The 25,402-nt window shown below is 46.6% G+C and overlaps 1 protein-coding gene across 1 annotated transcript in view; it reads left to right on the top strand.

Moving 5' to 3' along the window:
* SORL1 (sortilin related receptor 1) overlaps nt 1-25,402 on the top strand; it is a 169,891-nt gene that overhangs the window by 31,267 nt on the left and 113,222 nt on the right. The window contains exons 4-8 of the mRNA XM_027563453.1: nt 2,948-3,109; nt 4,734-4,801; nt 11,068-11,248; nt 23,149-23,250; nt 24,260-24,429. Of these exons, the coding sequence (XP_027419254.1) occupies nt 2,948-3,109; nt 4,734-4,801; nt 11,068-11,248; nt 23,149-23,250; nt 24,260-24,429 (683 nt within the window). The remainder of the gene's footprint in view (nt 1-2,947; nt 3,110-4,733; nt 4,802-11,067; nt 11,249-23,148; nt 23,251-24,259; nt 24,430-25,402) is intronic.

Below are 25,402 nucleotides of genomic sequence, written 5' to 3'. Positions count from 1 at the left end.
AGGAGCTGGTGAGAGAGAAGCAGAGACAGATGGGCAGGGGTGGGGTGTGCAGCGTTGATGAGACAGTATCCAGAAGGCAAGAGGGTTTCCAGGGGAGTGTGAGGAATGGATTAAGAGAGGAGGCACATCACTGCGCCTAGCAGTCCAGGCTGAGACCTATGGGTTCAATTTGGGAAGTCTGCCTTTTAAAAAAATTTATTTATTTTTAATTGAAGGCTAATTGCTTTACAGTATTGTGTTGGTTTCTATCATGCATCAACGTGAATTAACCATGTGTGTGTGTGTGTGTATATATATATATATACACACACACGCACACACATGTCTGGGCTTCCCCAGTGGCTCAGCGGTAAAGAAGCCGTCTGTAATGCAGGAGCCGCAGGTTTGGTCCCTGGGTTGGGAAGATCCCCTGGAGGAGGGCACAGCAACCCACTCCAGTGTTCTTACCTGGAGAATAATCCCATGGACAGAGGAGCCTGGCAGGCTACAGTTGTGGAGAGTCGGAAACGACTGAAGCGACTTAGCACACATGCACGAATACATATGTCCCCTTTCTCTTGAACCTCTCCCACCTCCCTCCCCATCCCACCCCTCTAGGCTGGTACAGAGCCTTGGTTTGAGCTCCCTGAGTCCTGCAGCAAATTCCCGTTGGCTGTCTGTTTCACATATGGTAGCGAACCCGTCTCCATGCCACTCCCTCCATTCGTCTCACCTTCTCCTTCCGTCCCCACCTGTGTCCAGAAATCTATTCTCTATGTCTGTGTCTCCATTGCTGCCCTGACCGTATGTCCACCGGCACCATCTTTCTAGATTCCATATATATGTGTTAGTATACGATGTTTGTTTTTCTCTTTCTGACGTCCTTCACTCTGTATAACAGGCTCTAGTTGTTGGAAGGAGAGTGGTGAGGATTGATGAACCAGCCGGACGCTGATGTGTGTGCTGCTGCCTCCTAGTCACATTGGGGGGCTGACGCTCTCAGCATCCGTGTCCCCCTTAGTAAGAGAGGAGATAACACTCTCACGGCCGGGAGGTGCTGCGGGTACTCTGAGGGTGAACGGAGGCAAGGTGTGCGAGCGTTCAGCCTACTTCCTGGTACAGACCCAGTGCCCTTGACAAACTGGAGCTGTCATCGTGAACATCGTGACCGGGCGTGTGACTTCCAGGCCTTCAGATGTGAAACTGCAAGCAGCCATCTGATGAGTGCTTCTGGAGAAAACTTTTGAAACTGAGAGAACATTCCCTCCCCCAGTAACCAAGACGGTTTCAGAGCAGGAAGATGGGCCGTGTCATTTCTAGTGGGGGAGGGACACTTTTATACCCCAAATTATGATGGTCCTTTTAGGGTCATCATTGTTTTTTATCACTGTGCTTGTGGTGCGGATAGTTTCTGCTCTCACAGCATGTATTACCCTTTAGAGTGAGATTTAATTAGGCTTCTCCAGAGTCTGGAGTTTGACATTAGATGCTATGGGGGAAACAACACATAAAACAGATGCCCAGGGAGTTTTCAGTCTGGATGTGGGGAGCAAGCGGGAGGGAACAGGAGCAGGAACCTATGGCAGCCATGTGCAGACAAGCGCAGGGTGTTCCTGCAGGCTGGGGCTCTGAGTGCTGAATGGGTTCTGAGCTGAAGCGGGGTCTGGAGCAGGTGGGGTCCATTAGGGAACGAGTCCTTGGCCTGATTCCCGTGCATCGTTGATTTCTGGGACGTCCCTGGCTGGCTGGCCGGTGGTGGTGGCGCTGGGTCCCTCGGCTCTAGGTTTGGTTCACAGTCAGCTTTGGAGCCACGCCGTGCTCCTGAGAGCTGGGCCGGCCTCTAGCCGTGAGTGTGTGTGTGCACGCACGCGCAGGTCCAGCCACCTTCCGGGGCTACCAGCCTCATTCCCTGGCGTTCCCCTCGGGCCCTCAAGACTGTCGTCACGCCAGTGCTCTGTGTTTCCCCTCCTGTTTGATTCTCCAAGTCAAACTGCCCTGGCCACGGCGTGTTCCTTCCCGGTGGGAGTCTTGCCTGCACTATGAGGCCTAAATCTTCCGTGGAGTTGTGTCCTGTTCCCCAACTGCAGCTCATCTATGGCCTGTGCTGCCTCAGGACTCTGTCCTTGGTTTCTCAGTTACTCTCATTTCCCCTTGAACTGGAGTTGGCCGTGGATGTGGCTGTCTCCCACATCAGGCTGGAAGGTGCTTAAGAGGAAGCATCATCTGTTTTCTCTGGGGTACCTCTGGCATCTGGTCCATGGGGAATATTCAGGGCACATTTCTTCAGTGGAATTGCTTTGGTCCTTTCCCGTAGAAAACTCTTTAGGCCGGCAGTCCCTCTCCAGCCAGACTTGTTCAGAGTCGCTCACCCACGTGGGAGCAAAATAAGCTGAGGCCCCTGCCCGCCCACTGGGCCCCAGGGTGAGTCTGCTGGCCCGAGTGCAGCTGAGTCCTCAGAGCTGCCCTGGCACCTGGCACCGGGGCATGATGGGGAAGCTCAGCTTCCTGGGTGGGCGTGATGTCAGGTATCCTCCCGGAAAGGCCTGTCGGAGTATGCACAGAGAATGAGCAGGCTGGTCCACACGTAGTCAGTCTGGAGAGCAACCCTCTGTCCCCTTTCCTAGAGCCACGCTCTGACTATGACTGGTGACCACCACCACCCCCCCCTCAACCCCCGCCCCCGAAGAGTGAGAAAGGCCAAGTCAGTGGAAAGAAAGGATGGAAAGACTTGATTAGCTTCATTACCTGGATAAACAGGAGAACCATCTGGCTTCACCATGGCCTGTCCACACCCTTCCTTTGCCAAGCCTTCTGTGGTATGCACCAGAGTCTCTTCATTGGCAGCAGATGGCAAGAAAGCCACATTCAAGGGCACCATCCCAGGCCTTCCATGCATGGGCACTGGGTTGAGGAGGGGGCATCAGGGGCCTGGCCAGGCCTGCTCTGAGCCCCTCTCCTTTCCTCGCAGTACATTTTTACAGATGCTTATGCCCAGTACCTGTGGACCACGTTTGACTTTTGCAACACCATCCAAGGCTTCTCCATCCCATTCCGGGCAGCCGACCTCCTCCTGCACAGCAAGGCCTCCAACCTTCTCCTGGGCTTTGACAGGTCTCACCCCAACAAGCAGGTAAGAGAGCTTCGGGAACGCGGTCAGGTGGTGCTTCCAGAGGTTTCTGTTCTGCCCGGGGGGTTCGCCTGTCCTTTGGGTGACCTGTGTAGCTACCATTTCACTTCCCACGGCTACAGAAAAATATATCTCCCTGGCGCTCTTGGTCTGCATCCTGGCCAGGGAGTGACACCCCTCCGTGGCCCCATTAGTTATACATCAGGCCCTTCTCACTGCTCGGGTGCGTCTCTTAGGCCTGGGGGTAGATTGGGGCTCTGGAATTGGATCAGAGAGCTAGGTAGAGAAGGCTGATGGCAGTTCTGCTGGGACCTCTTGTTGAATTTCTGTTCTACCTTTCCCATCCTCGGCCTTCAGCATACTGCCCATGCCTATCATTTAGTTGATGTTGTTTAGTCGCTAAATTTGTCTGACTCTTTTCCAACCCCGTGGACTATAGCCTGCCAGGGTTCTTTGTCCAGACAATAATACTGGAGTGGGTTGCCATTTCCTCCTCCAGCAGTTCTTCCTGGATCAGGGATCGAACCCACGTCTCCTGCATTGCAGGCAGAGTGTTTACCACTGAGCTGCCAGGGAAACACTTATTTGATGTTACCATTAACTTAAATATTCTCCCTGTGTGTGTGTGAGCACACACATATGCATGTAATATAATTGTGTGCATTTTCCTCCTGTAAGCAAGTTTGAAGGAAAGGTGAGAGATGAGAAGAGAGCCCAGGTAAGTTTCTGTCTCAGGGTTGAAACTTGCCATGTCAAGAGTATTGATCTGGCATAATTCTGTGAAACCTGTCAGTCCTGTGGGATTGGGTTCACAATGAGTTTCAAATGGCTGTGCTCAGAGGAACCTTGGAACGATTCTTTTTCTTTGCAGGTTTTAACCAAAACATGACCTGTTTATCTTTACTTGCCGTGGGAAGTAACCTAAGCTCAGGCTGGGTTGGTTTACCAGTATAGGTGGATGATTGTTCTTTTCGATCTCCTGTTTCTCACTCCCTGGTCCCCAGGAACCCTCAGTTTTTGTCTTTGGAAGTCGAGGGGCTTTTGCAGAGATCGGCAAGTCAGTTTCTCCTGGCCACACCCTGTGTATTCAGGTGATTCCCTTTGGTGCTCTGATTCTGCACTAGCCAAAGTCCTTTCCATTCAGCTCTCATCGCTGTGGCCCATATGGGTTTTTAAGGACATTGTTTCTCAGATGAGAAGTACTAGGTTTAATCCTTTTGCTTTAACCACCACTTGAGGATCTTAAGTAACATACAGGATTGGCCAAAAAGTTCACTCAGGTTTTTCTGTAAGCTGGCACCAAAAACCCAAACGAACTTTTTGGCCAAGGCAGTATAATTTCTGATAATCTGTAAAAGGAAGAAAAGTCATGTTTGTTTTTCCTTCCTTCTGATATGAATGCATTGAGACCTTAGTGACTGTGGAAAAGAGCACAGAGGTGATCTGTCCTGTCCTTCCCACCCTTGCTGGCACGTGGGTAACCGAGCTGGCTGAGGTGATCTTACCTGTCTTCACAGGTGGCATATTGTGAAGGGTGGGGTTTCCATGGTGTGTGCTGGCCAGGCCATTCAGGGCTCATATGTTGTGCCTCTTGCATCCTGACCACTTGTCGCTTTGGTCTTTGCAGCTATGGAAATCAGATGACTTTGGCCAGACTTGGATCATGATTCAGGAACATGTGAAGTCTGTTTCTTGGTAAGTCATACCATCTAAGAAATTGGAATTATATAGTTTCTTTGCTTCAGCTTCTCGCTCCTCCATGCAGGGCAAATCTGCCCTTCTCCAAAAATGGTGAAGCGTCTGGTTCAAGAAATATACATTCCGGGCCCAAGAATTAGAACTGCAAGTGTAATAGGCTCACCATGGGGGTGAGGAAGGAAGGTAACTTGTGGGAGGAGTGACAGAGCCTTTGCATTTTCCAGTCCATCAGGGAATCCAGGGGACTCTTGAAGCTCTTGCATGTATAAGAATTTCTAAAATACCTTCATTTTTAGAGCATCATATCAGAAGCCAGGGTTTTTCTCTAAAACTCATTTGTTCATTCATAACATTTTTTGAATGTCTGCTGAATACAAAGCATTCCAGATGCTTTAGGGAGTAAGAAGCTGAATAATTGATAGATATTAAGGAGACTGCAGTTTAGGAGACAAGGAAAGACATTTTGTGCATATAACACACATCCTGAAAGAAGCACGAAGTCCCACAGACATAGCACAAGAAGCCACAGGTGGGTCATGGTCCTTCCAGGTGGACCACAGACAGCTCCACAGAGGAGGTTACTGTTGATCCAGGATGTGCACACCAGGTGGGGCGTGGCTGTGCCGAGGTATGCGGAACAGGAATTCCAGACGGGATCAGCATGGCTCGTAGCAGAGATGAGGCACTGTGGTGCCTGGGCAGAGAACTCTGAATCTTATCCTTGGACAGTGTATTGGGAGAAGTTCAGAAAAGGATGTTGGTATCAGAATCTGCAGGGCTTGATAAAGGAATTTGGACTGAATTCTGAAAGCAGTGGGGAGCCTTTGTCAGTTTTTGAGAAAGAAAGTGAAATTAACATGACTACCCTTTAAGAAGCACAGTTTTTTTTTGGTTTTAGTCACTTCTGATATTTTACTGTTACCGAGATGGTGTATATAATCCTTTTTTTTTTAAAGGTTTTTTTGTGTGTTTGTTTTGTTGTTTTTTGATTTTTTCTGGCTGTGCTATGCAGCCTTCGGGATCATAGCTCCCTGACTAGGAATTGAACCTGCCCCCTTGGCAGTGAAAGCACGGAGTCTTAACCAGTAGACCACCCTATATAGGGAGCTCCCTATAGTCTTGAATTTGTGCATATGCAGACAAATGTGTAAAATAGATTCCCAGGAGTGGACTTGGAGGGTCTGTGGGGAAAGTCAAGCCATTCACACCTGGTAAACTTGTTATGTCTTGATCTTGCTGCCCCTAATCAGCTCCACTCGTATGGTCTTCTCCATTTCCCCTTTTCACTTTCTAGGTGCTCAGGTCAAAAACTGGGAGTCGTCCCGGATTCTCTGTTGTTTCCTGCTTCACGTTCAGTCCCTCAGGAAAGCCTGTTGGCTCTGCCTTCAGTACATATGCAAGATCCGCTCCCCAGCTACTGCTTTACTCCAAACCACTGCTGTCACTCACTAGTCATCCAGCAGGTCTTTCTGCTGCTTCTTTTGTTCTTCTAACATTCTCAGAGCATGGCCATGTTGATCCTGTTAGGAAATAGGTCAGATCAGGGGACTTCCCTGGTGGACCAGTGGTTAAGAATTCACGTTGCAACATAGGAGAAGTGGGTTCCATCCCTGGTTGGGAAACTAAGATCCCACATGCCATGGGACAACTAAGCCCGCACATTCTGGAGCCTGCATGCTGCAACTAGAGAGTCCATGTGCTGCAAAGAAAGATCCTACATGATGCATCCTGGATCCTGCATGCTGCAGCTGAGACCTGACACCGTCAAATAAATACATACATAAATATTAAAAAAGAACCAGGTCAGATCATGGTCTTCTGCTTCGAACCCTTCTACATGTTATCGTTTCTCTCAGATGAAATGCCAGCTCCAGTCCCACCACGGAGTTTCTGCACTTGCTGTTTCCTCTGCCTGGAAAGCTTTTGCTGAAGATACACTTGCTCCTCTACCTCATTCAGGTCTTCTTAAATGACTAACATTCTAGATGGGGGTCTTTCCTAAGGATCCTATTAAAATTGCAACTGTTCCCCTCTCATTCCCAATCTGCCGTAGCCTGATCTGTTCTTTTCTTGCACAGCACTCATCACATCTTAATACACTCTTATTATGCTTGTTTATTTGTCTTTCTTCAATAGAATAAAAGTCCCAACAGGGCATGGACTTTTGTCAGGTTTGCACTGGTATATCCCCAGTGAATGGATCATTGAGATTGTAACTTTGCCAAATTTCCTATAGAAAGTGTCAGAAGTTTCACTTATTCTCAACAACATAGAATTGTGCCTTTGTCCAGTCAGTCTTTTAGTGTCAGTTTAATTTTAATATGCATTTTTCTTTCTTTTTAAAATTTTTTTGTCTTTTGGCCACACCATGTGGCATGTGGAATCTTAGATCCACTATCAGGAATTGAACCCACATACCCTACATTGGAAGCATAGAATCCTAACCACTGGACTGCCAGTCAAGTCCCTGCATTTTTCTTTTTATGTGTGAGTTTGAACATCTTTTAAGTCAGTTCAGTTCAGTTTAGTTGCTCAGTCGTGTCCAACTCTTTGCAACCCCATGAATCGTAGCACGCCATGCCTCCCTGTCCATCACCATCTCCCAGAGTTCACTCAAACTCACGCCCATCGAGTCAGTGATGCCATCCAGCCAACTCATCATCTGTCGTCCCCTTCTCCTTCTGCCCCCAATCCCTCCCAGCATCAGGGTCTTTTCCGATGAGTCAACTCATCACATGAGGTGGCCAAAGTACTGGAGTTTCAGCTTTAGCATCATTCCTTCCAAAGAAATCCCAGGACTGATCTCCTTCAGAATGGACTGGTTGGATCTCCTTGTAGTCCAAGGGACTCTCAAGAGTCTTCTCCAACACCACAGTTCAAAAGCATCAGTTCTTCGGCGCTCAGCTTTCTTCACAGTCCAACTCTCACATCCATACATGACTACTGGAAAAACCATAGCCTTGACTAGACAGACCTTTGTTGGCAAAGTAATGTCTCTGTTTTTGAATATGCTGTCTAGGATGGTCATAACTTTCCTTCCAAGGGTTGCTTTTACTTCTTTTTTGGGGACATGTCTGTTCATGCCCTTAGCCCTTTTTCTATTGGATTGTTCATCTCTTTATTATTGATTTCTAAGAGCTCTTTATGTATTTGAGATTGGTCCTTTGTGATATGAGATAGGTTTTATGAATGTGTTCATTTGTATTTCCCAGTTTGTCCTTTGTCTTTTGACTTTTACATGTAGTTTTATCTTCTTTAAATGTTGTCTCCCATGAGATATGGATCCTATCTGCATCTTTTTGTTGTCACTTTGAAGAGGAATGTCAGTGAGTTCTTATTTCTTCCTTAGTAATTAAGGACAATAATGAAGGATAGAGCAGAGAGGGTCCTTAGAGCTGAGTATCTTCAGTTGACTTCCTTGTTATAGAAGGCAGCTGTTTCTGACTTTTTCATTATTTTCCTTGGGCAGAGGTTGTAGAATAAGTGAAATTATAATCACAATCTCATCCAAGTACAGCCTTTATCCATGGAATACCATTAAAACTATTTTTTGCTTTCTTTGAACTTTAAAGGGACAAATTGTTCTATTTTCAGTTTAGAGAATCATGTATTAAGAGTGCAAAACAGCAGGATTATTAAACAGAAAAACTTCACATCTGGGAATTTGTGTTGAACCTTCTGCCTCTGTGCAGACATGCAGATAGTTATCTTAGGGGAAAGGGCTGGCCTGGCTTATTGTAGATAATTACATGTCTGGAGTCAGGAAATTTCAGGCTGTTTGGGGGGATTTTCGCCTAGGACTCGCCATAATAGGTGAGCGCATAAGCTAACCTCTCAGAGAATAACAGCACCCTTTGTTTCACAAGGCTTGGCAGCCTGGGAGCAGCAGCAGCGAGGGAAAACCAGTGATTCATGTTAACCAGAGCTGGAGATTGGCAAGACAGGACAGAGGATGAGCCACGGGGGTGGGTTCCCGAGATGGCCCCGTGCAGCATCCCAGAAGGGCTGTGAGGCAAGGGAGGCCAGGCGAAGACCAATGACTGTGCTCAGACACAGAGCAAGGCTTGGAATTTCCAAATGAGGGGAAAGAGAACAGTAAGTCCGGGTCAGTGAGCCTGGAAAGTGGGAGGCCAGTGATTTCCAAGGACAAGAATTTGTAGGGGGAGCAGCTCTCCGAAATGGGAGGTTCAGATGTGGAATACGAAAGAGAATTGGTATGAAAGTCACAGCTCTTTCTATCTCTAGCTGTTGGCTGCTGCTCTTGGTTATGAAAGAACAGTAGGCATGAGCTCTGCCTCAAGATATCTGAATAAAGGTCCCTTCCTCTCTGCCTTTTTAAAAATATCCTGTGTGTTGTAATTTGCATATCCTCTAGAGTAGAGGAAGTACTTTAATCAGTACTTCTAATTGTGGAAAAGAGAACATGTCCTCCCCCACCCCAATCCCACTGTGCACACAGAGCATCTTATGATGAGCATTAGTTTCTCACGTCGATACAGGCTGGTTTCTCTAGTGTCCAACCAAGACCCCAGATTGTAGGGCCAAAGGGAAGTCTTACCCACCCTGCCCCCCGATGGGAAAAAAGGCTGTTTGTTTTTGTTTTCTTCTCTCTTTTCCTCACTCCTTTCTTTTCTTTTCATTCGCTTCTTGCCTTGGAACTTGCTTTTTTTTTTCCCCTCGGTATGCAGAATCTTTTAGTTGCTGCATGCAAACTCTTGGTTGTGGCATGTGGGATCTAGTTCCCTGATCAGGGCTCGAACCTGGGTCCCCACCCCCCACCCCCGCATTGAGAGCACGGAGTGTTAGTCACTGGACCACCAGGGAAGTCCCTGAAACTTGCTTTTGACAATGCATCTTTGAAGGAATTTCTTGTCATTGTCTTCATTATCCCGAGAACCTTCGTGCCTACAGGACCGTACAGAGGCATTTGCAATGATTAACATTAATGAGTCCTCCTGCTTCTCCTTGGGTCTTCACTGCATCCTCATGTGCAGCTCTCTTCCAGTTTTCTTCAACTGTTTTTCCCACTTGCTGAAAGGTCCTCCTGGCTTCCATGTTTCTTGTGCATGTCAGGAAACTCGGGCAGGTTAGCTGTCCTCCCAGGCTGCTCTTGGGGGCCTTCTTTGGGGGCACACCAGTGCAGAGATTCTTCTCCGACGTAGTTTGATATGATCACTCTACAGTTTTCATTTTGGAAGAGCTTCTGTATAGTGTCCATGGATCCTTGCAGCAAAGATCAATGCAGCTAGGAACTCTGTAGGATCAAAAGAAATGTAAGACTTGGCCTTTAAAGGAGTATGTTCTCTGTCTAGGAAGCTCAGACAGAAACATTATGGTGGGCAATGTAATACAGTGGGAGAGAAATGAGACTGTGTGTAAAGTGAGGAGTCTGATCCCAAAATCCACTTAATCTAGGTGTCTGCCTTTGTTTGAAACTCATAGAAAAGACTGGGAATTGAGTGCTACAGAGATGCATTGCTAGTTTTGGGAGAAGGAAGAGGGCATGAGGGAGGGCTTCCTGGAGGAAGGGGACTTGCACTTGGCCTCAGAAGACAAGTAGGATTTAGGTGTGCAGATCAGTGTCTGTGCAGAGGACATCCGGGCAGAGGGGGATGGTGTGGCGGGAGCACAGAGGGAGGGGTGAGCCCTGCGTTACTGAAGATCAGCGTGTGCGAGAAAGAGTTTGTGAAGGAGCCTCGTGGGAGGTGAACCTGCGCTGATCGGATGAACGCTGGTTGCACAGATCTGTGACAATGGCACGGGACAGACAGGGAGGGCAGCGTCTGTTAGAAGGTAGGGGGGCGGGTCACAGGTTCCTCCTGTGGTTTCCTCCAGAGCTGTTCCACTGAGGACATAGCATCCTGGGGACAAACGCTCCTTCATTCCTCTGCAGTTCACAGCTTGAGGCCAGAAGCTTGGTGACAGCCTCGTGCAAGCAGTTCATTGCTCACTGATTCTGAAACACTTGCCTTTCACTTTTCCTTCCGTTCCCTTCACTCCAGCACAGCCCAGGCTTGCCTGGAGCAAAACCCAGGCTGCCTTGTGAACAACCGTCCCAGCAGAAGATACTGTGCACAAGTGGCAGTTTCTTCCCCTCTTTCCTGAGCCAAGGAGCCACCAAAGGGCAGGGTTTGCAGCACAGAGAGCCACAGACACTCGCAGCTGCCACCACGGTGGCCCCGAGTCCTCGCTGATGGTCTGCATGGCTGGACCTCCATGCCTCAACGTGGAGATGATGACAGCCACTTTGTTTTTTCTTCCAGGGGAATCGATCCCTACGACAAGCCAAACACCATCTATGTGGAACGGCACGAACCCTCTGGCTATTCCACAGTTTTCCGAAGCACAGACTTCTTCCAGTCTCGGGAAAACCTGGAGGTGATCCTGGAGGAAGTGAGGGACTTCCAGCTGCGGGACAAGTACATGTTTGCCACCAAGGTGGTGGTGAGTTGAAAGCATTAAGGATTAAACTGCTTTTGTGTTTCCTTTCTGAGGCTGGGCGTTCTGGGATCGGGCTGGGGGGGGTGGGGTTCGTACAAGCAGGGATGTGGGGGTGGGGGTTAATTGTAGGTGCTGGACATAGATGGACGTTCCCAAGGGGCCTGGAAGGTTCTGAAAGTCAAGGGGTGGAAACACTTATATAGCCACTCAGAGGGTCTCTGGGCGCTAGGAATTTGGTCTTTTCCTGGTCCGAGCATCCTTGACAAACACACATTTCTTGAAATCCCAATGGAAGAACACAGAAAGGAGGGATGGGGCTAAGTGGCTTTTTTCTTTAATCCTACTACTGAATTCTCTTCAACTCAGGCCCATTTCTTCGGGAGGTTTGGACACATGTTCATCTACATGGCTAATAGAATGTGTAGTCATTGGCTAGTGGGAGTTAATGCTCTAAGAAAAGTAGTAATTAAGCTTCCAGCTGTCAGTAAGTAGCTTAACTCTCAGCCTTTGGGAAAATCTTCTCCTTGATTTTATGTGTTGGAGCCACATGCTGAAATGGAGGGCTTGCTCATTCAAAACCACAGTTGATTATTTAACGGGACTTGCCTTGCAGCTGTATCAAGTTGCAACCATACTTCCTCTTGAGTAAAGGAAAAAGCCAGGCCTGGCCAAGAGTCAGTTGGGCTGCTCTAGCTGGAGGGAGGTGAGCTCGCTTTCGTAATGCGTTTTGCGGCTGGTGCCTCCTTGACCTCAGGCTCTGACAGTCTCCTCTGTGCCTGAGAGGTTACTCTTTTCGCTGTTAAACCTTAAGGGCTAAAACCAGATGTCATGTTTTCCTTCAGGTTCTCACTTATTTATATGATTGGTAGCTGGCCAAGCAGAAGCAGGTCAGTCCCCTTGGTAGGTTCTAGGGTGGAGAGAGGATCTCCCCTAAAGGGAAAGCAGGGAGTGAGGTTGAAATCAGGAGAGAAGAGGCGAGAGGCTGAAGGCCAGAGGGGTTCCCCATTACACACCTTGAACAAGGTTTTTTAAAACCACTAAACTACGGCAGATTTTCTTCTGACAGGCTGTTTGCCTTGAGACACTCCCTGGATCATTTGCTTTCTGCCTTGCCTGTCTCTTTCTCTTACACACACATACATGTGCACATGTACACAGAGCGGCCCAGGAACACAAGCATCCTTGAGTTGCTTGGGGCTGGGGTGTGCTGGGAATGCGGAGGTGAGAGGTCAGGCCTGAGGACTGATACCTCCAGGTGTATGGTGCCTCATAGGTCTTTTTTGTTTTAGTTTCTTGGGCTTGTGCCTTTTGTGATTTTAATTTCTTAATTTTAAGGCCCAAGGAGTGATTCCCAGATTTCTTTTACAGACTGAGTCGAGTGGGGCTGAGGTAGAGCATTATCTTGCATTCCTTTATCCCTATTATTTCTAGATCTCACACCCAAGAATAAGATATATCCCATTTGGCGCTTTCTGTACTCTTCTTTCTGACCTCAAAGCTCCATCTGTTTTGCAGACATACCTGCTTTGCCGAGTGCCGATGGTGGTTTCTGTACTGTTTCTGGCCAGTGGTAGGATCAGGGGCCATGTCTGTCTGAGCCACACTGATACAGTACCCAGTATTTTGCACAATGCTTGATATATAACATGTACAATAGAGTTGAATGAATCTTGGCCTAATTTAGAAAGATTAGGCTACTGGGCTTTTTTACTGGGAGCTTGGGATAGGGTTGGGGGACATTAAATTATTGGTTCTTTTGTTATAACTCTCCCCTCTTGTGTGTGGCTTATTGATTTACATGGTATTGGTGGCAAAACTGTAGTTGTGTTGACTTCTTCCTTCAGCAGATGGACGGACCACCAGATTCCAAGGTCAGTGGTGTTAGCTGGAGGCTCCAGGTGAGACAAACTAGGCTACCACCTGGAAGTGATGTCTTAGAATCACCTGCGTCAGCATCAGCAAGGGCCCTGGTTAAAAATGCAGATGGCTTGGCCCCCATGCATATTCTCCCCCCTACCCCCCTGAGAATCCCTGGGATGCCCAAGAATCTCTAAAATTTGAGACATTCTTCCTTGAAGACTTGTATATGCAGGAGCTTTGGACGGTAATTATATCATCAAAGGGACATTTCTCAGTGGGTAGGTTGAGAGGAGAGATGCCACTGGCAGTGGATGAGAAAATAGGTATTTTTCTGCTTAATATATTAGAGTCTTAAGCCATAAGGATATATGACATTGGCCCTGGTTGGATAACCCTATCAGTAGGCATGTTGAGGTCTGCACCTCCACCTTACTTCTTCTCTGGGGTGTTCCCAGCACTGTAGGTGCTGGATTTGGGGAATTCCGAATGACTTTAATGTTTGTTCCAGCTCTTTGTGACCCCATGGACTGCAGCACGCCAGGCTCCCCTGTCCTTCAGTGTTTCCCGGAGTTTTCTCAAACTCGTGTCCACTGAGTCGGTGATGCCATCCAACAATCTTGTCCTCTGTCGTCCCCTTTCCTCTGTCATCCCCTTCTCCTGCCTTCAGTCTTCCCAGCGTCAGGGTCTTTTCCAGTGAGTTCCCAATGATTCGACTTTAATGTTAACCGGATTCAAATCAATTTAGGAAAGTCAAGAAAATAATTGCAAAATGACAGAAAATTGCTTTGGGGTGATTAACTTTTTTGCCTTTTTCTAGCAGTGTGACTGATTCCAATTGCTTGCAAGTTAGTTTTTTAGAAATGTCAGGGCAGCCAACTGGGCTCTGGACTGGGGCTGGTTTCCAAGTCTCCAGAACCCCCTGGGGCCCTCCTGGCCTGGCTCTTATTTCATGAGTGCTTTGTATCTGATGCCCATCAATTTTTTTTATTCCTTGGCTTTTGACATGAAGTTCATATACTTACTACTAGTCCACACCAAATGATAGGGCCTTTAATAATTTGTGCCCTCATGAGCTGCAGCCAGCCATGCTTCTCTGTCCATGGGTTTTCCAGGCAGGAATACTGGAGTGGGCTGCCATGTTTCCTCCAGGGGGATTTATTTTTTAAGAATATTTATTTACTTGGCTGCTATGCAGCATCTGAGTTGCAGCATGTGGGATCTTCCAGTTGCAGGAGGCAGAATCTTTCTTTAGCTGTGGCATGCAGACTCTTAGTTGTGGCGTGTGGGATCCAGTTCTCTGACTAGGGATCAAACCTGGGCTCCTGCATTGAGACCACGGAGACTTAGCCACTGGACCACCAGGGAAGTTCCGATGGGGCCTTTAAAGCAACAGAGAGGCACCTCTGCAAAGGGACTAACATTAGTTTGTGAACTTGGTGAGACACAGCTGGTAGGTGCTTCCTGTAGGTAACAGTAGTTGCCAAAAAGTTGGAAGGATGTGAGGCTTGGCTGCTTCACTCTCCAGCTTCACTCCCAGCCTCTCCTGAAAGGCAGGCTCAGACATTTCTTGCCCGAAGTGCAGCAGTGAGCCAATGCTTGATGCATGGGCTTGATGCAGTCTCCTTACAAGTGATGGCAGCCACAGCTTGGCAGGGTGCAGACGGTGTTCTCGGGCAGGCTTGGCAAACATGCTCTTTGGTTTTGTCAGTAAAGTTTTATTGAAACACAGGCATGCTCATTTGGTGTGTGTCATCCATTGCTGCATTCATGTTAGAGTGGCAGAAATGAATCGTTGCGTAGAGGCGGGATGGCCCACACAGGCCAAAGTACTTCTGTGCGGACCTTAACAGAAAAAGTTTGCCAACTATTGTTGTAGAGGCAGGATTCTGTTCCCCTTTCAGTTGGCGTTAGGCAGCTAGAATCCTCTAGTGCAGGAGCTTGCACTAGATGAACCTGCAGTGTATCCCCCGAGAGTTCAGGCGACAGGCCTCCCTAAGTTGCTGTGCCCTTTACACGCCATGGTCTTATCTTTGGGATGGGTGTGTGAGCGCTCGGTTGCCTCAATCATGTCTGACTCTTGTGACCCCATGATCTGTAGCCCCCCAGGCTCCTCTGTCCATGGGGTTCTCCAGGCAAGAATACTGGAGTGGGTTGCCATGTCCTCCTCCAGGAGATCTTCCCGGGGACTGAACCTGGATCTCCTGTGTCTCCTGCATTGGCAGGCAGATTCTTTACCACGGAGCCACCTGGGAAGCCCCGTCTTTGTGATATTATGGCTCATTCAGACATCTTGCATGCCACAAATTTCCTGAGAGAACTCAATTGTACTTTCACTATTCTGACCAACCGACCACTAATTTCACTATTGGAAACCAACTTCTAACCATCGTTATGCTATTTTTAAGTCCCTAATGCTGATAGAGTTAACACAAAAACCTAGTAATTGCCTCAGAATTGTGGGCTTCTACATGAGAGGTTAACTGACCACAATTGAAGTGTGACTTTTAGGATAACCAACCAAAATCCAAGCATTGACAAATTATTATAATTATGACATTGCTTAAGTGTATCCGAACATAGACATAGGTATAAGTACCTAATGCTTGTTACTCCATATGCAACAATAAAGTTCAAACGTGTTTACGGATTAAAAAGGAGACTATAATACCAATACATTTCAAATTGATTTTTTATAATACCAGTATTGAGATATGATTCATATCCTGTAACATTTACCCTTGTAAAGTGTACAGTTCAGTGATTTTTAGTATGTTCATAAGGTCAGGAATTGTTCACCACCATCTAAATCCAGAGCGTTGTCGTGACCTGTGAAGGAAACCTCATACCCACTAGCAATACTTTGTACTCCTCTCTCCTTCCAGCCCCTGGCAACCAGGAATCTACTTTCTGCCTTATGGATTTGCCTATTCTCGACATTATTATGATTAATTGCTGCACCTTGAGGTATGTGGGATCTTAGTTCCCTGACTTGGGATTGAACCCACACCCGCTGCATTGGAAGTGTTGGGTCTTAACCACTGGGCCACCAGGGAAGCCCCTCTCTTAAATTCTTGATGTGTTATTTCCGTTTAGGATGGAGGATTTGAAGGTTAGGTCCGGCATCTGGCCTTCCTCAAGAATAGGTTGTAGTGACTGTTGTGTTTGCTTTTCATTTTTTAAAAAATTTTTTGAAAAAACCAGATATTTTAAGTGATATACTGTGGCAACGCTTCACATCAGGGTAAGTCCTTCCCAGGGCTTTTTGTTGTTGCCTTTTTTGGGTTTTGTGTTGTGAGTTTCCTGCATTAATTTTGTAAAGTTTGCATCCGTCAGTGGGTGTGGCAGTGAAGTCCTGACCATTAGTGCTCAGCTGGTGAGCAGTGATTTCCTAAAGCGCTTTCAGCCAGTCTGTTGGCCTTTGCTGAGGCCTCTGAGTGTGCGTTGGCGGCATGCCTTCGGTGCCTTCTCCAGCGCTGCCTTAGTCTTCACTTCTTGTTTGTGTGGAGACCCAAGATTATTAACCAGACGTGAGGAATTAGGCCCTTTCCATTCTTTCCTGAGCAAAACACAGCCCTGCATGCGCGTGACCTTGTAAATTCCTTGGAATGTTTCAGAGCTTATCAAGGCCTCTTATGAACATCTTCTCCCATTTTTCCTTTTATGCTTTTTAGTTCACCCTTTGTGAGCTCCAAGTGATAATGTTTCTCTGGCAGATGTGGTGTTAAAACACCACTTGTCGGTGTTTCCCGTAAATGCCCAGGCTGTAGGTCTGGGTGTAGAGAGAACTGAGTCAGGTTATTTAAGGAGACGACCTGAGAATGCAGCTATCAAGCGAGGCACCAGGCAGATAAAATCTGACAGTCCTCTGGCTGTGGGGCATTTGGGGAGCTCCAAACCTGTTCTGTCCTCTCCTGGGCTGCTGGTTTTCATAGCGATTGTGGCTGTGACGCTGTGGGTTTCCCACGCTACTAGTACCTCAGCTAGAGAAAGAAGGGTTGGGATTAGGACAAGTTGAAACATCACCAAGTTCACCGTTCTTGCTGAGCTTCAGTCATTGTCTTGAATAAATGCCTCTTGAATTTTTGCAAGCTTTTATTTAATTTTCAGGATTCTGAAAAAGTTGATTTTGAGAATTTTTGTCAGTGCTCTTGTTGTTCGCATGGATGAGTGGATTTTTAGAGTTCTTTCCTCTGCCATTCCAGAAGTGCTTTCAGTTAATATTAACTCTGCAAACTTTTTATTATTTCCAAATTTACAAAAAAAAAAAATTTTTTTTTTGTGTTGATATGACCTCTCCTTGTGCCTTTATTCAGTCTCAAGAGTATCTGCGTTTGCTAATCTCTTTTCAACTGTCTATGCACTACTTATTTTTCCTTGGACTATTTTAAACTAAATCTCAGCTATATCATTTTATCTATTGTTAGGCATAGATAACGTGAAGGGGAATGATATTTTGCTGAAACTTTGTTACTGCTTCGAAGAGAAAGTGGCACCAAGTGTTACAGCCCAGGTGCTTCTGCCCCCATGTCCTTGTCTGCCACCTGCCTTGGGTCCCTCATTTCTCCCACCAATTTTATCTGAAACTTTCAGTTGAATAGATCACTGTGACATCTTTTGGCCTTCCCTTGGCAAGAATATATCATATTTAGTTCTCTTCTGCTCTCTTCTCCGCAGCCCCCCCCTTTTTTTTGGCTATTGACTTAATCTGAAGCATAAATGTAAACTCAGGCTTTGAAATTCAGATTATTCAGATTCTTATATTTGTTTTTTACTTATCAGAAATGAAAACACCAAATGAAAAATATCTTGCTATGAATTCACAGGCCCTATAATATTGCTGTAAATTAAAACATTTAAATAATTCCTAGTTGTTGGTGACAGTATGTGTGCTGGTAGATAAGTATTAACTGGAATAGCCTTTCAGGAAGGCCATTTATCCTGTCAAAATGGAAATTTTGACCTAGGAATTCTAATAATGCATCTTACAGATTTTCTCATGTAGCTGTGAAAAAGGTAATTCATACAAGTACGTTCATTGAAGAGTGCTTCTGGAAATAACCTAAATGGCCATTAATAGCTGTTAAATCAAAGATGTCTAAGATACACTGCTGATGGAAAAAGTTAAATTGTAGAACAGTAAGATACTCTGTTAATGAAAAAAGTGTTACATAATACCATTTCTCTCATGAGTTACACAGCCAATTTCTATCATGATCCAGTTGTATGTGAAAAAGAAATTTGCATATATCAATTTGGCAATGTGTTTGGCTACTCTTAACAGACTAGAAATAAAAGCGACTTCGCCAAGACGGAGGTTTATTTTTCTCTCTTTAGTGCTGCCTGAAGCTAGGGCTGGCATGTTGGTGCCCAGGTGTTCCTGGGGACCAAGGCCTCTTTTTCTTAATTTTTTGGCCGCCCATGTGGCATTTCCCTGACCAGGAATTGAACTTGTGTCCCCTGCATTGGAAGAGCATAGGCCTGACCACTGGACCACTGGGGAAGTCCCCAAGCCTCTATCTTGCTATTTGACCATCCAAAGGAATAATTTCCACACTCTCGCTCATGGTCCCTGACATTTACACTAGGCTTCGAGTCTGTTGGAGTCGGGAAGAATGAGGACAGATAGAAAGGCTGCAATAGGACCCTCCCAGCTGGTTCAGTCCCTTTCAACAGCTTTCCTTGAAACCCAGCACAATAGTCTGTTCATGTCTCATTGACTGGTCCTTAGTAACACGACCACACAGAGTTGTCCAAAAGAAAGAGAGCCTTCGGCTTTTATTTGGGTGGTTGTCAGGGTTTGCTAAGGAGGAAAGGGCTGGTGGATGTTGTGGTGAGTGGCACAACGTCTGTCACTGTGTAAATATGCTCACGGGTGGTGGCACAGAGCATCTTATGAGAAGAAATGGATCTGCATTTTACCTTATACCTGTCTGTACTGTTGGATTTTTCGTGAGCATACAGTCTCTTACTCCTATAATAACGATAAAGAGAAATTCAGCATCGACAATGGTTGAAGAAATACATCTTACAGTTAATAGTGTGTCATAGTTTTATTGTTAACACTTTTCTTGGTGGTGGTAAAATATTACACTAACTTGCCTACAAATGCTTTAGAAGTGAATCTAACTATCCAGACTTAGGAATACTTCTCTCAGAATAAAGTGGGATGGATGTATTTAGAGGTTTTTCATGACCTTAGTACTCTTGCATTTATATCTTGCTATCTATTCTCACTTCTCAGGTCTCCCAGCAATCATCTTTAAGAACATATAACTGGTGATGGGCTTGGACTTCCCTGTTGGTCCAGTGGTTAAGACTTTGTGCTCCCAATGCAGGGGCCATGGGTTTGATCCCTGGCGGGGGAACTAAGATCCTGCACGCTGTGTGGCACAGCCAAACAAAACAAACCCAAGAAACAAACAAAAGCTAATGATGGGCTTGAGTGTCACTGAGAGAAATGGCTCCTTTCTCAGGTATAACTGCAGTAGGAAGTAGTGAAAAAACATAAAGCATAAAAAAATGTTTCACTGATATCTGTGTCTAGTTCTAGTTCCAGTTCAGTCACTCAGCCATGTCCAAGTCTTTGCGACCCCATGAACCGCAGCATGCCAGGCCTCCCTGTCCATCACCAATTCCCGGAGTCCACCCAAACCCATGTCCATTGTGTTGGTGATGCCATCCAACCATCTCATCCTCTGTCATCTCCTTCTCCTCCTGCCCTCAATCTTTCCCAGCATCAGGGTCTTCTCAAATGAGTCAGCTCTCCGCATCAGGTTGCCAAAATATTGGAGTTTCAGCTTCAGCATCAGTCCTTCCAATGAATATTCAGGATTTATTTCCTTTAGGATGGACTGGTTGGATCTCCTTGCAGTCCAAGGGACTCTCAAGAATCTTCTCCAACACCACAGTTCAAAAGCATCAGTTCTTTGGCGCTCAGCTTTCTTCACAGTCCAACTCTCACATCCATACATGACTACTGGAAAGACCATAGCCTTGACTAGATGGGACCTTTGTTGGCAAAGTAATGTCTCTGCTTTTGAATATGCTATCTAGGTTGGTCATAACTGTCCTTCTAAGCAGTAAGCATCTTTTAATTTCATGGCTGCAATCACCATCTGCAGTGATTTTGGAGCCCCCCAAAATAAAGTCAGCCACTGTTTCCACTGTTTCCCCATCTCTTTGCCATGAAGTGATGGGACCAGATGCCATGATCTTCATTTTCTGAATGTTGAGCTTTAAGCCAACTTTTTTACTCTCCTGTTTCACTTTCATCAAGAGGCTCTTTAGTTCCTCTTCACTTTCTGCCATAAGGGTGGTGTCATCTGCATATCTGAGGTTATTGATATTTCTCCTGGCAATCTTGATTCCAGCTTGTGCTTCATCCAGCCCAGCGTTTCTCATGATGTACTCTGCATAGAAGTTAAATAAGCAGGGTGACAATATACAGCCTTGACGTACTCCTTTTCCTATTTGGAACCAGTCTGTTGTTCCATGTCCAGTTCTAACTGTTGCTTCCTGACCTGCATACAGATTTCTCAAGAGGCAGGTCAGGTGGTCTGGTATTCCCATCTCTTTCAGAATTTTCCACAGTTTATTGTGATCCAGTCAAAGGCTTTGGCATAGTCAATAAAGCAGAAATAGATGTTTTTCTGGAACTCTCTTGCTTTTTCGATGATCCAGTGGATTTTGGCAATTTGATCTCTGGCTCCTCTGCCTTTTTTAAAGCCAACTTGAACATCTGGAAGTTCACGGTTCATGTATTGCTGAAGCCTGGCTTGGAGAATTTTGACCACTATTCTAGTAGTGTGTGAGATGAGTGCAATTGTGTGGTAGTTTGAGCATTCTTTGGCATTGCCTTTCTTTGGGATTGGAATGAAAACTGACCTTTTCCAGGCCTGTGGCCATTGCTGAGTTTTCCAAATTTGCTGACATATTGAGTTCAGCACTTTCACAGCATCATCTTTTAGGATTTGAAACAGCTCAACTGGAATTCCGTCACTTCCACTAGCTTTGTTCATAGTGATGCTTCCTAAGGCCCCCCTGACTTCACAGGATGTCCGGCTCTAGGTGAGTGTGAGTGATCACATCTTCATGATTATCTGGGTTGTGAAGATCTTTTTTGTACAGTTCTTCTGTGTATTCTTGCCGCCTCTTCTTACTATCTTCTGCTTCTGTTTATTTATATATATTCTAAGGATTTATATAGGGTGGCTTAAATCATCTGACCTTGATACATAGCTATAAAACTTTATTGACTTAAGGAGGGCTTTTGGAATTTATACATAGCAATTTTTGGAACTCTCTCACTCAGGTGATGCATTTTGTGTTTTTAATCAATCCATTGTTTCTATAGCCCCATACTGAGGACAGGCTATTATGCAGTTTTCAGGGTGCCATTTTGGGAAGGCAGTCTTCTGTACTTCTCGGCCTGGCTTCTTTAAAACAAACTACTTTTAACCAGTGTTCAGTGGTGGCTTGGAAAAAGTGTGTGTGTGTGTGTGTGTGTGTGTGTACATTCAGCTGCTCAGGTGAATAGAAAACAACTTCACCTTCATCAGCTTGCTCTTCACAAAATTTGTTAGACATCCATGGGCATGGAGTATTTAGCAGTTGTCATAGTCAAGGAAACATGACATCAAAAAAAAAAGGGAAACTTGAAATCTTCTATACTCTGTAGGAGTTAAAAATCTGTAATAAACAGTAGCAACATAGTCAAGGATAAGTGAAGCCAAACTCACCATTTCTGGCTGGGGATCCTGACATTCAGGTCGGATGATAGCCATGCCCATGAAGATGTCCACATGAGGATGGGCCTCCCTGTCTGTTCTCCTAGACGTGCAATATTGGCCTTCAAGTTTCCAGTCACAGACTTGTAGAACTGGAAAGAGACACGTAGAGCCTTTGCAGTGTTTCTTATTCTCTTTTGGATCACTGGCCCTTTTGAGAAACTTCTGAAATGTCTGTATCCTCCCAGCACAGTGAGTGAGTGCATCCACATGCAAAATTTGCATATATATTTATGGAGTTCCTGGATCATTTAAACCCGTACCCAAAGTCCTCATTCAAATCAGCTTCTCAATTTATAGAGGGATACACTGGAACCTAGGCTTCCCTGGTGGCTTAGATGGTAAAAAATCCACCTGAAATGTGGGAGACGTGGGTTTGATCCCTGGGTTGGGAAGATCCTCTGGAGCAGGGAATGGCAACCCACTCCTATTTTCTTGCCTAGAGAATCCCCACGGACAGCAGAGCCTGGCGGGCTGCAGTCCATGGGATCGCAAAGAGTCGGACACGACTGAGCGACTAAGCACACAGAAATTGGAACATAGAGAAATTGAGCGCTAACTCTGAATCTAGCGCTTTTACACACATGAGCAAGCTCCCAGCTGTGATTAATATCCCTGAAACACAGTGTAACCAGCGTCACGTGCGTGGTCGGCATCCCATGGAGTACTCTGTCTCTACCAAAGAAAATATATTGTAGCAAGAGACCCTAATCAATGAGAAGGATTAAAAGACTGAAAAATAGAATCAGTGACAATTCCTTCAACTGTTGGTAAAAATTAAAGCCCTATGACTCGGGGATCCTTGCGACCTAGAAATAGTAGAAAGGGGAAGAGGATGTGTTTTGTATGCATATCAGGTGTGTGGCGGACCTCACCCTCTGGTGGTTTGGGGGCTGTATGTTCTGCCCAGCTTGTCTCTCCAGCCTCATCACACAGCCCTCTCCCTTTCGCTCTCTGCTTAAGCTTTGGCAGCCCCTGCCCCCTCCCCAAGCTCAAGTTCTCCCTTCATACTTTGTCCTTTCTCTTCATGTAGTGCCTGAAGTGTCTGTATCTATTGCAGACCAGGTATCTAGGATATAGTGGTACAGCCCAGGCTGCCCAGTGACGGCAAACATTGCAAAATGTGCATTTGTGGTAACACTCTTTAGTGTTTTTAGTAGAATCAGAGGGATCTGACTTTCCTGTTTCCTTTTACACTTGTTCTGAATGATTATCATATGGTACAGTTGATATTTTTCTCCTCCTCTTCCTTGGCAGCATCTCTTCGGCAGTCCACAACCATCCTCTGTCCAGCTCTGGGTCTCCTTTGGCCGGAAGCCCATGCGAGCAGCCCAGTTTGTCACAAGACATCCTATTAATGTGAGTGGGGTCTGCGGTGGAGGGCGGGGGAGTGCTGGTGTCCTCAGGCAGAGGTCAGGGGGAGGGTGATGGGGGGAGGATATTTGATGGAGGCTCCCTGGAGTCACTTTCTAGATTAGTCTCTATGCTTTTGGGCATCTTGGTCTGTTTTTTCCCCTCTTCACTTTTTGAAGTGGAGCTGAATGGGAGCCTTAATTTGCTTGAAGTGGAGAAGGATTGGCAGAGAGGTTTGGAGCCAGAGTCAATGGGCTCAGTGTGCCTGTGCTGAAGGAATGGGAGGGTAGGGACAGCAGCAGTTATTCATTAAGTACCTGCTGTGTTGCTCACAGATGGCGAGGTTCCATAAGGGGACAGAATTGGAGTCTCACCCTTTTAGAAACAGATGGGTTGGAGAGTCCGAGAACAGAGCAGAGAAAGAAACCATGTACAGTCAAAGGCTTGACTGTGCAGCCTGTGTTAAGACATAGAGAACCATAGGAAAGGTCAGTGTGAGCTGGGTCATCGGAGAAGTGACCATGGGGAGGAGGTGGCATTTGAAGGCCTTGATGCCAGGGCCTGGTGTGATGGAGGATTAGTAGCTCAGAGGAGTATGTGATGGAGAACACGTTTGTCAGTTCTTTGCTTTCTCTGGGCTCTGCCTTCCTGTGGTCATCTTAGAGGAAATGAGAGGGAAGGAAATGCACATTAATTTGCATTATGCTTTGTAGTAACGATAGGGAGACATCATTACGTTAAAAGTGATTTCTAGGTCATTTTTGGAGTTCAAAGCCCGTTCTTATTTTGTGCCCCATCTGCCAATAAGGGGTCTGCTTTAGCCACAGAACAGCCTTAGGGTCTCTAAAGAGAGTCAGCCAAGCTTCTTTCCCAAGACCAGGAGGCTCTCGTGGGCTCCAAGACTGCCCTCTTCCCTGGGACACTGAGAAGCCCTTGCTTGCGTGTGCAAAGGGACCTTCCACAGGGCATATGTGTTTTTTTTGACTTGTGTCTTTTTAATTTTTTGATGCCAAAGGAATATTACATCGCGGACGCCTCCGAGGACCAGGTGTTTGTGTGTGTCAGTCACAGTAACAACCGCACCAACCTGTATATCTCGGAGGCAGAGGGGCTGAAGTTCTCACTGTCCTTGGAGAACGTGCTCTATTACAGCCCAGCGGGGGCAGGCAGTGACACCTTGGTGAGGTAAGGAGACCGGTGGGCGGGGCTGCTTCCTGCTTTCTTACCCGGCACGACCTCTCATTGGGTGGTTTTCAACATCCCCTGAACATTTGGACTCCCCTGGGGGTGGTTTCAGAAGCCCCAGTGATTACTGGTCCACCTTCCCAGACATTACTTTTTTTATCTGGTTTGAGGTATGCCAGGCACTTGAGGATCTTTTTTAATTTTTAAAACAACTTTAACTAATTCGGTTTTGTCTGCACTGGGTCTTCGTTGCCGCCGGTGGGCTTTCTCCAGTTGTGGAGAGTGGGGGCTCCTCTCTAGTTGCAGTGCACGGACTACTTGCTGAAGTGGCTTTCTCTTGTTTTGAAGCACCGGCTCTAGAGCATGGGCTCAGTAGTTGTGGCTAGAAGGGCTCTAGAGCACACGCTCAGTAGTTGTGGTGAACGGGCTTAATTGCCCTGAGGCACGTGGGATCGTCCCAGACCAGGGATCGAACCTGTGTCCCCAGCATTAACCACTGGACCACCAGGGAGGTGCCCACATGTTTATGTGGTGCAGAGGCTGAGCACCGCTGCACTGGGCGACCCTTAGGATCACTGCCACCGTGTCAGCCACTCCTTTGGGGTTCCTTCATTCAGTTACCTGGTTTTGTGGTCTCAGACCCAGTAGGAAGGAGCACTGGCAAAACGTCACCACCACCTCTGGGCCAGCTGGCGTGTGTGTCTACAAGGCCCTTCCTCCACGTGACTCTGGTTAATTAACATCATTATCCTCCCCACCACCATCCCCCAGTAATTGCAAGGTATTGTTCTGTGGTATCTGTGGAAAAGTCCTTTATCAGTACGTCACATGCCTGGAGTGGTCCTGCTGTAACTGTGTTCTCGGGGCCATGGAGGAGTCCAGGACTGGGAAGGGGTGGATGCCATGCCATGTGGGTGGCACTGTGATCCATCAGTGGTGCGAGGTCACTTTCTCTCGTTTGTCTGTGACAGAC

The sequence above is a fragment of the Bos indicus x Bos taurus genome, chromosome 15, assembly GCF_003369695.1.
Source record: "Bos indicus x Bos taurus breed Angus x Brahman F1 hybrid chromosome 15, Bos_hybrid_MaternalHap_v2.0, whole genome shotgun sequence".
In the NCBI taxonomy this organism is placed as follows: Eukaryota; Metazoa; Chordata; class Mammalia; order Artiodactyla; family Bovidae; genus Bos; species Bos indicus x Bos taurus.
The sequence above is the reverse complement of the archived record's forward strand: the minus strand, read 5'-3'. Positions and strand labels throughout refer to the sequence as shown.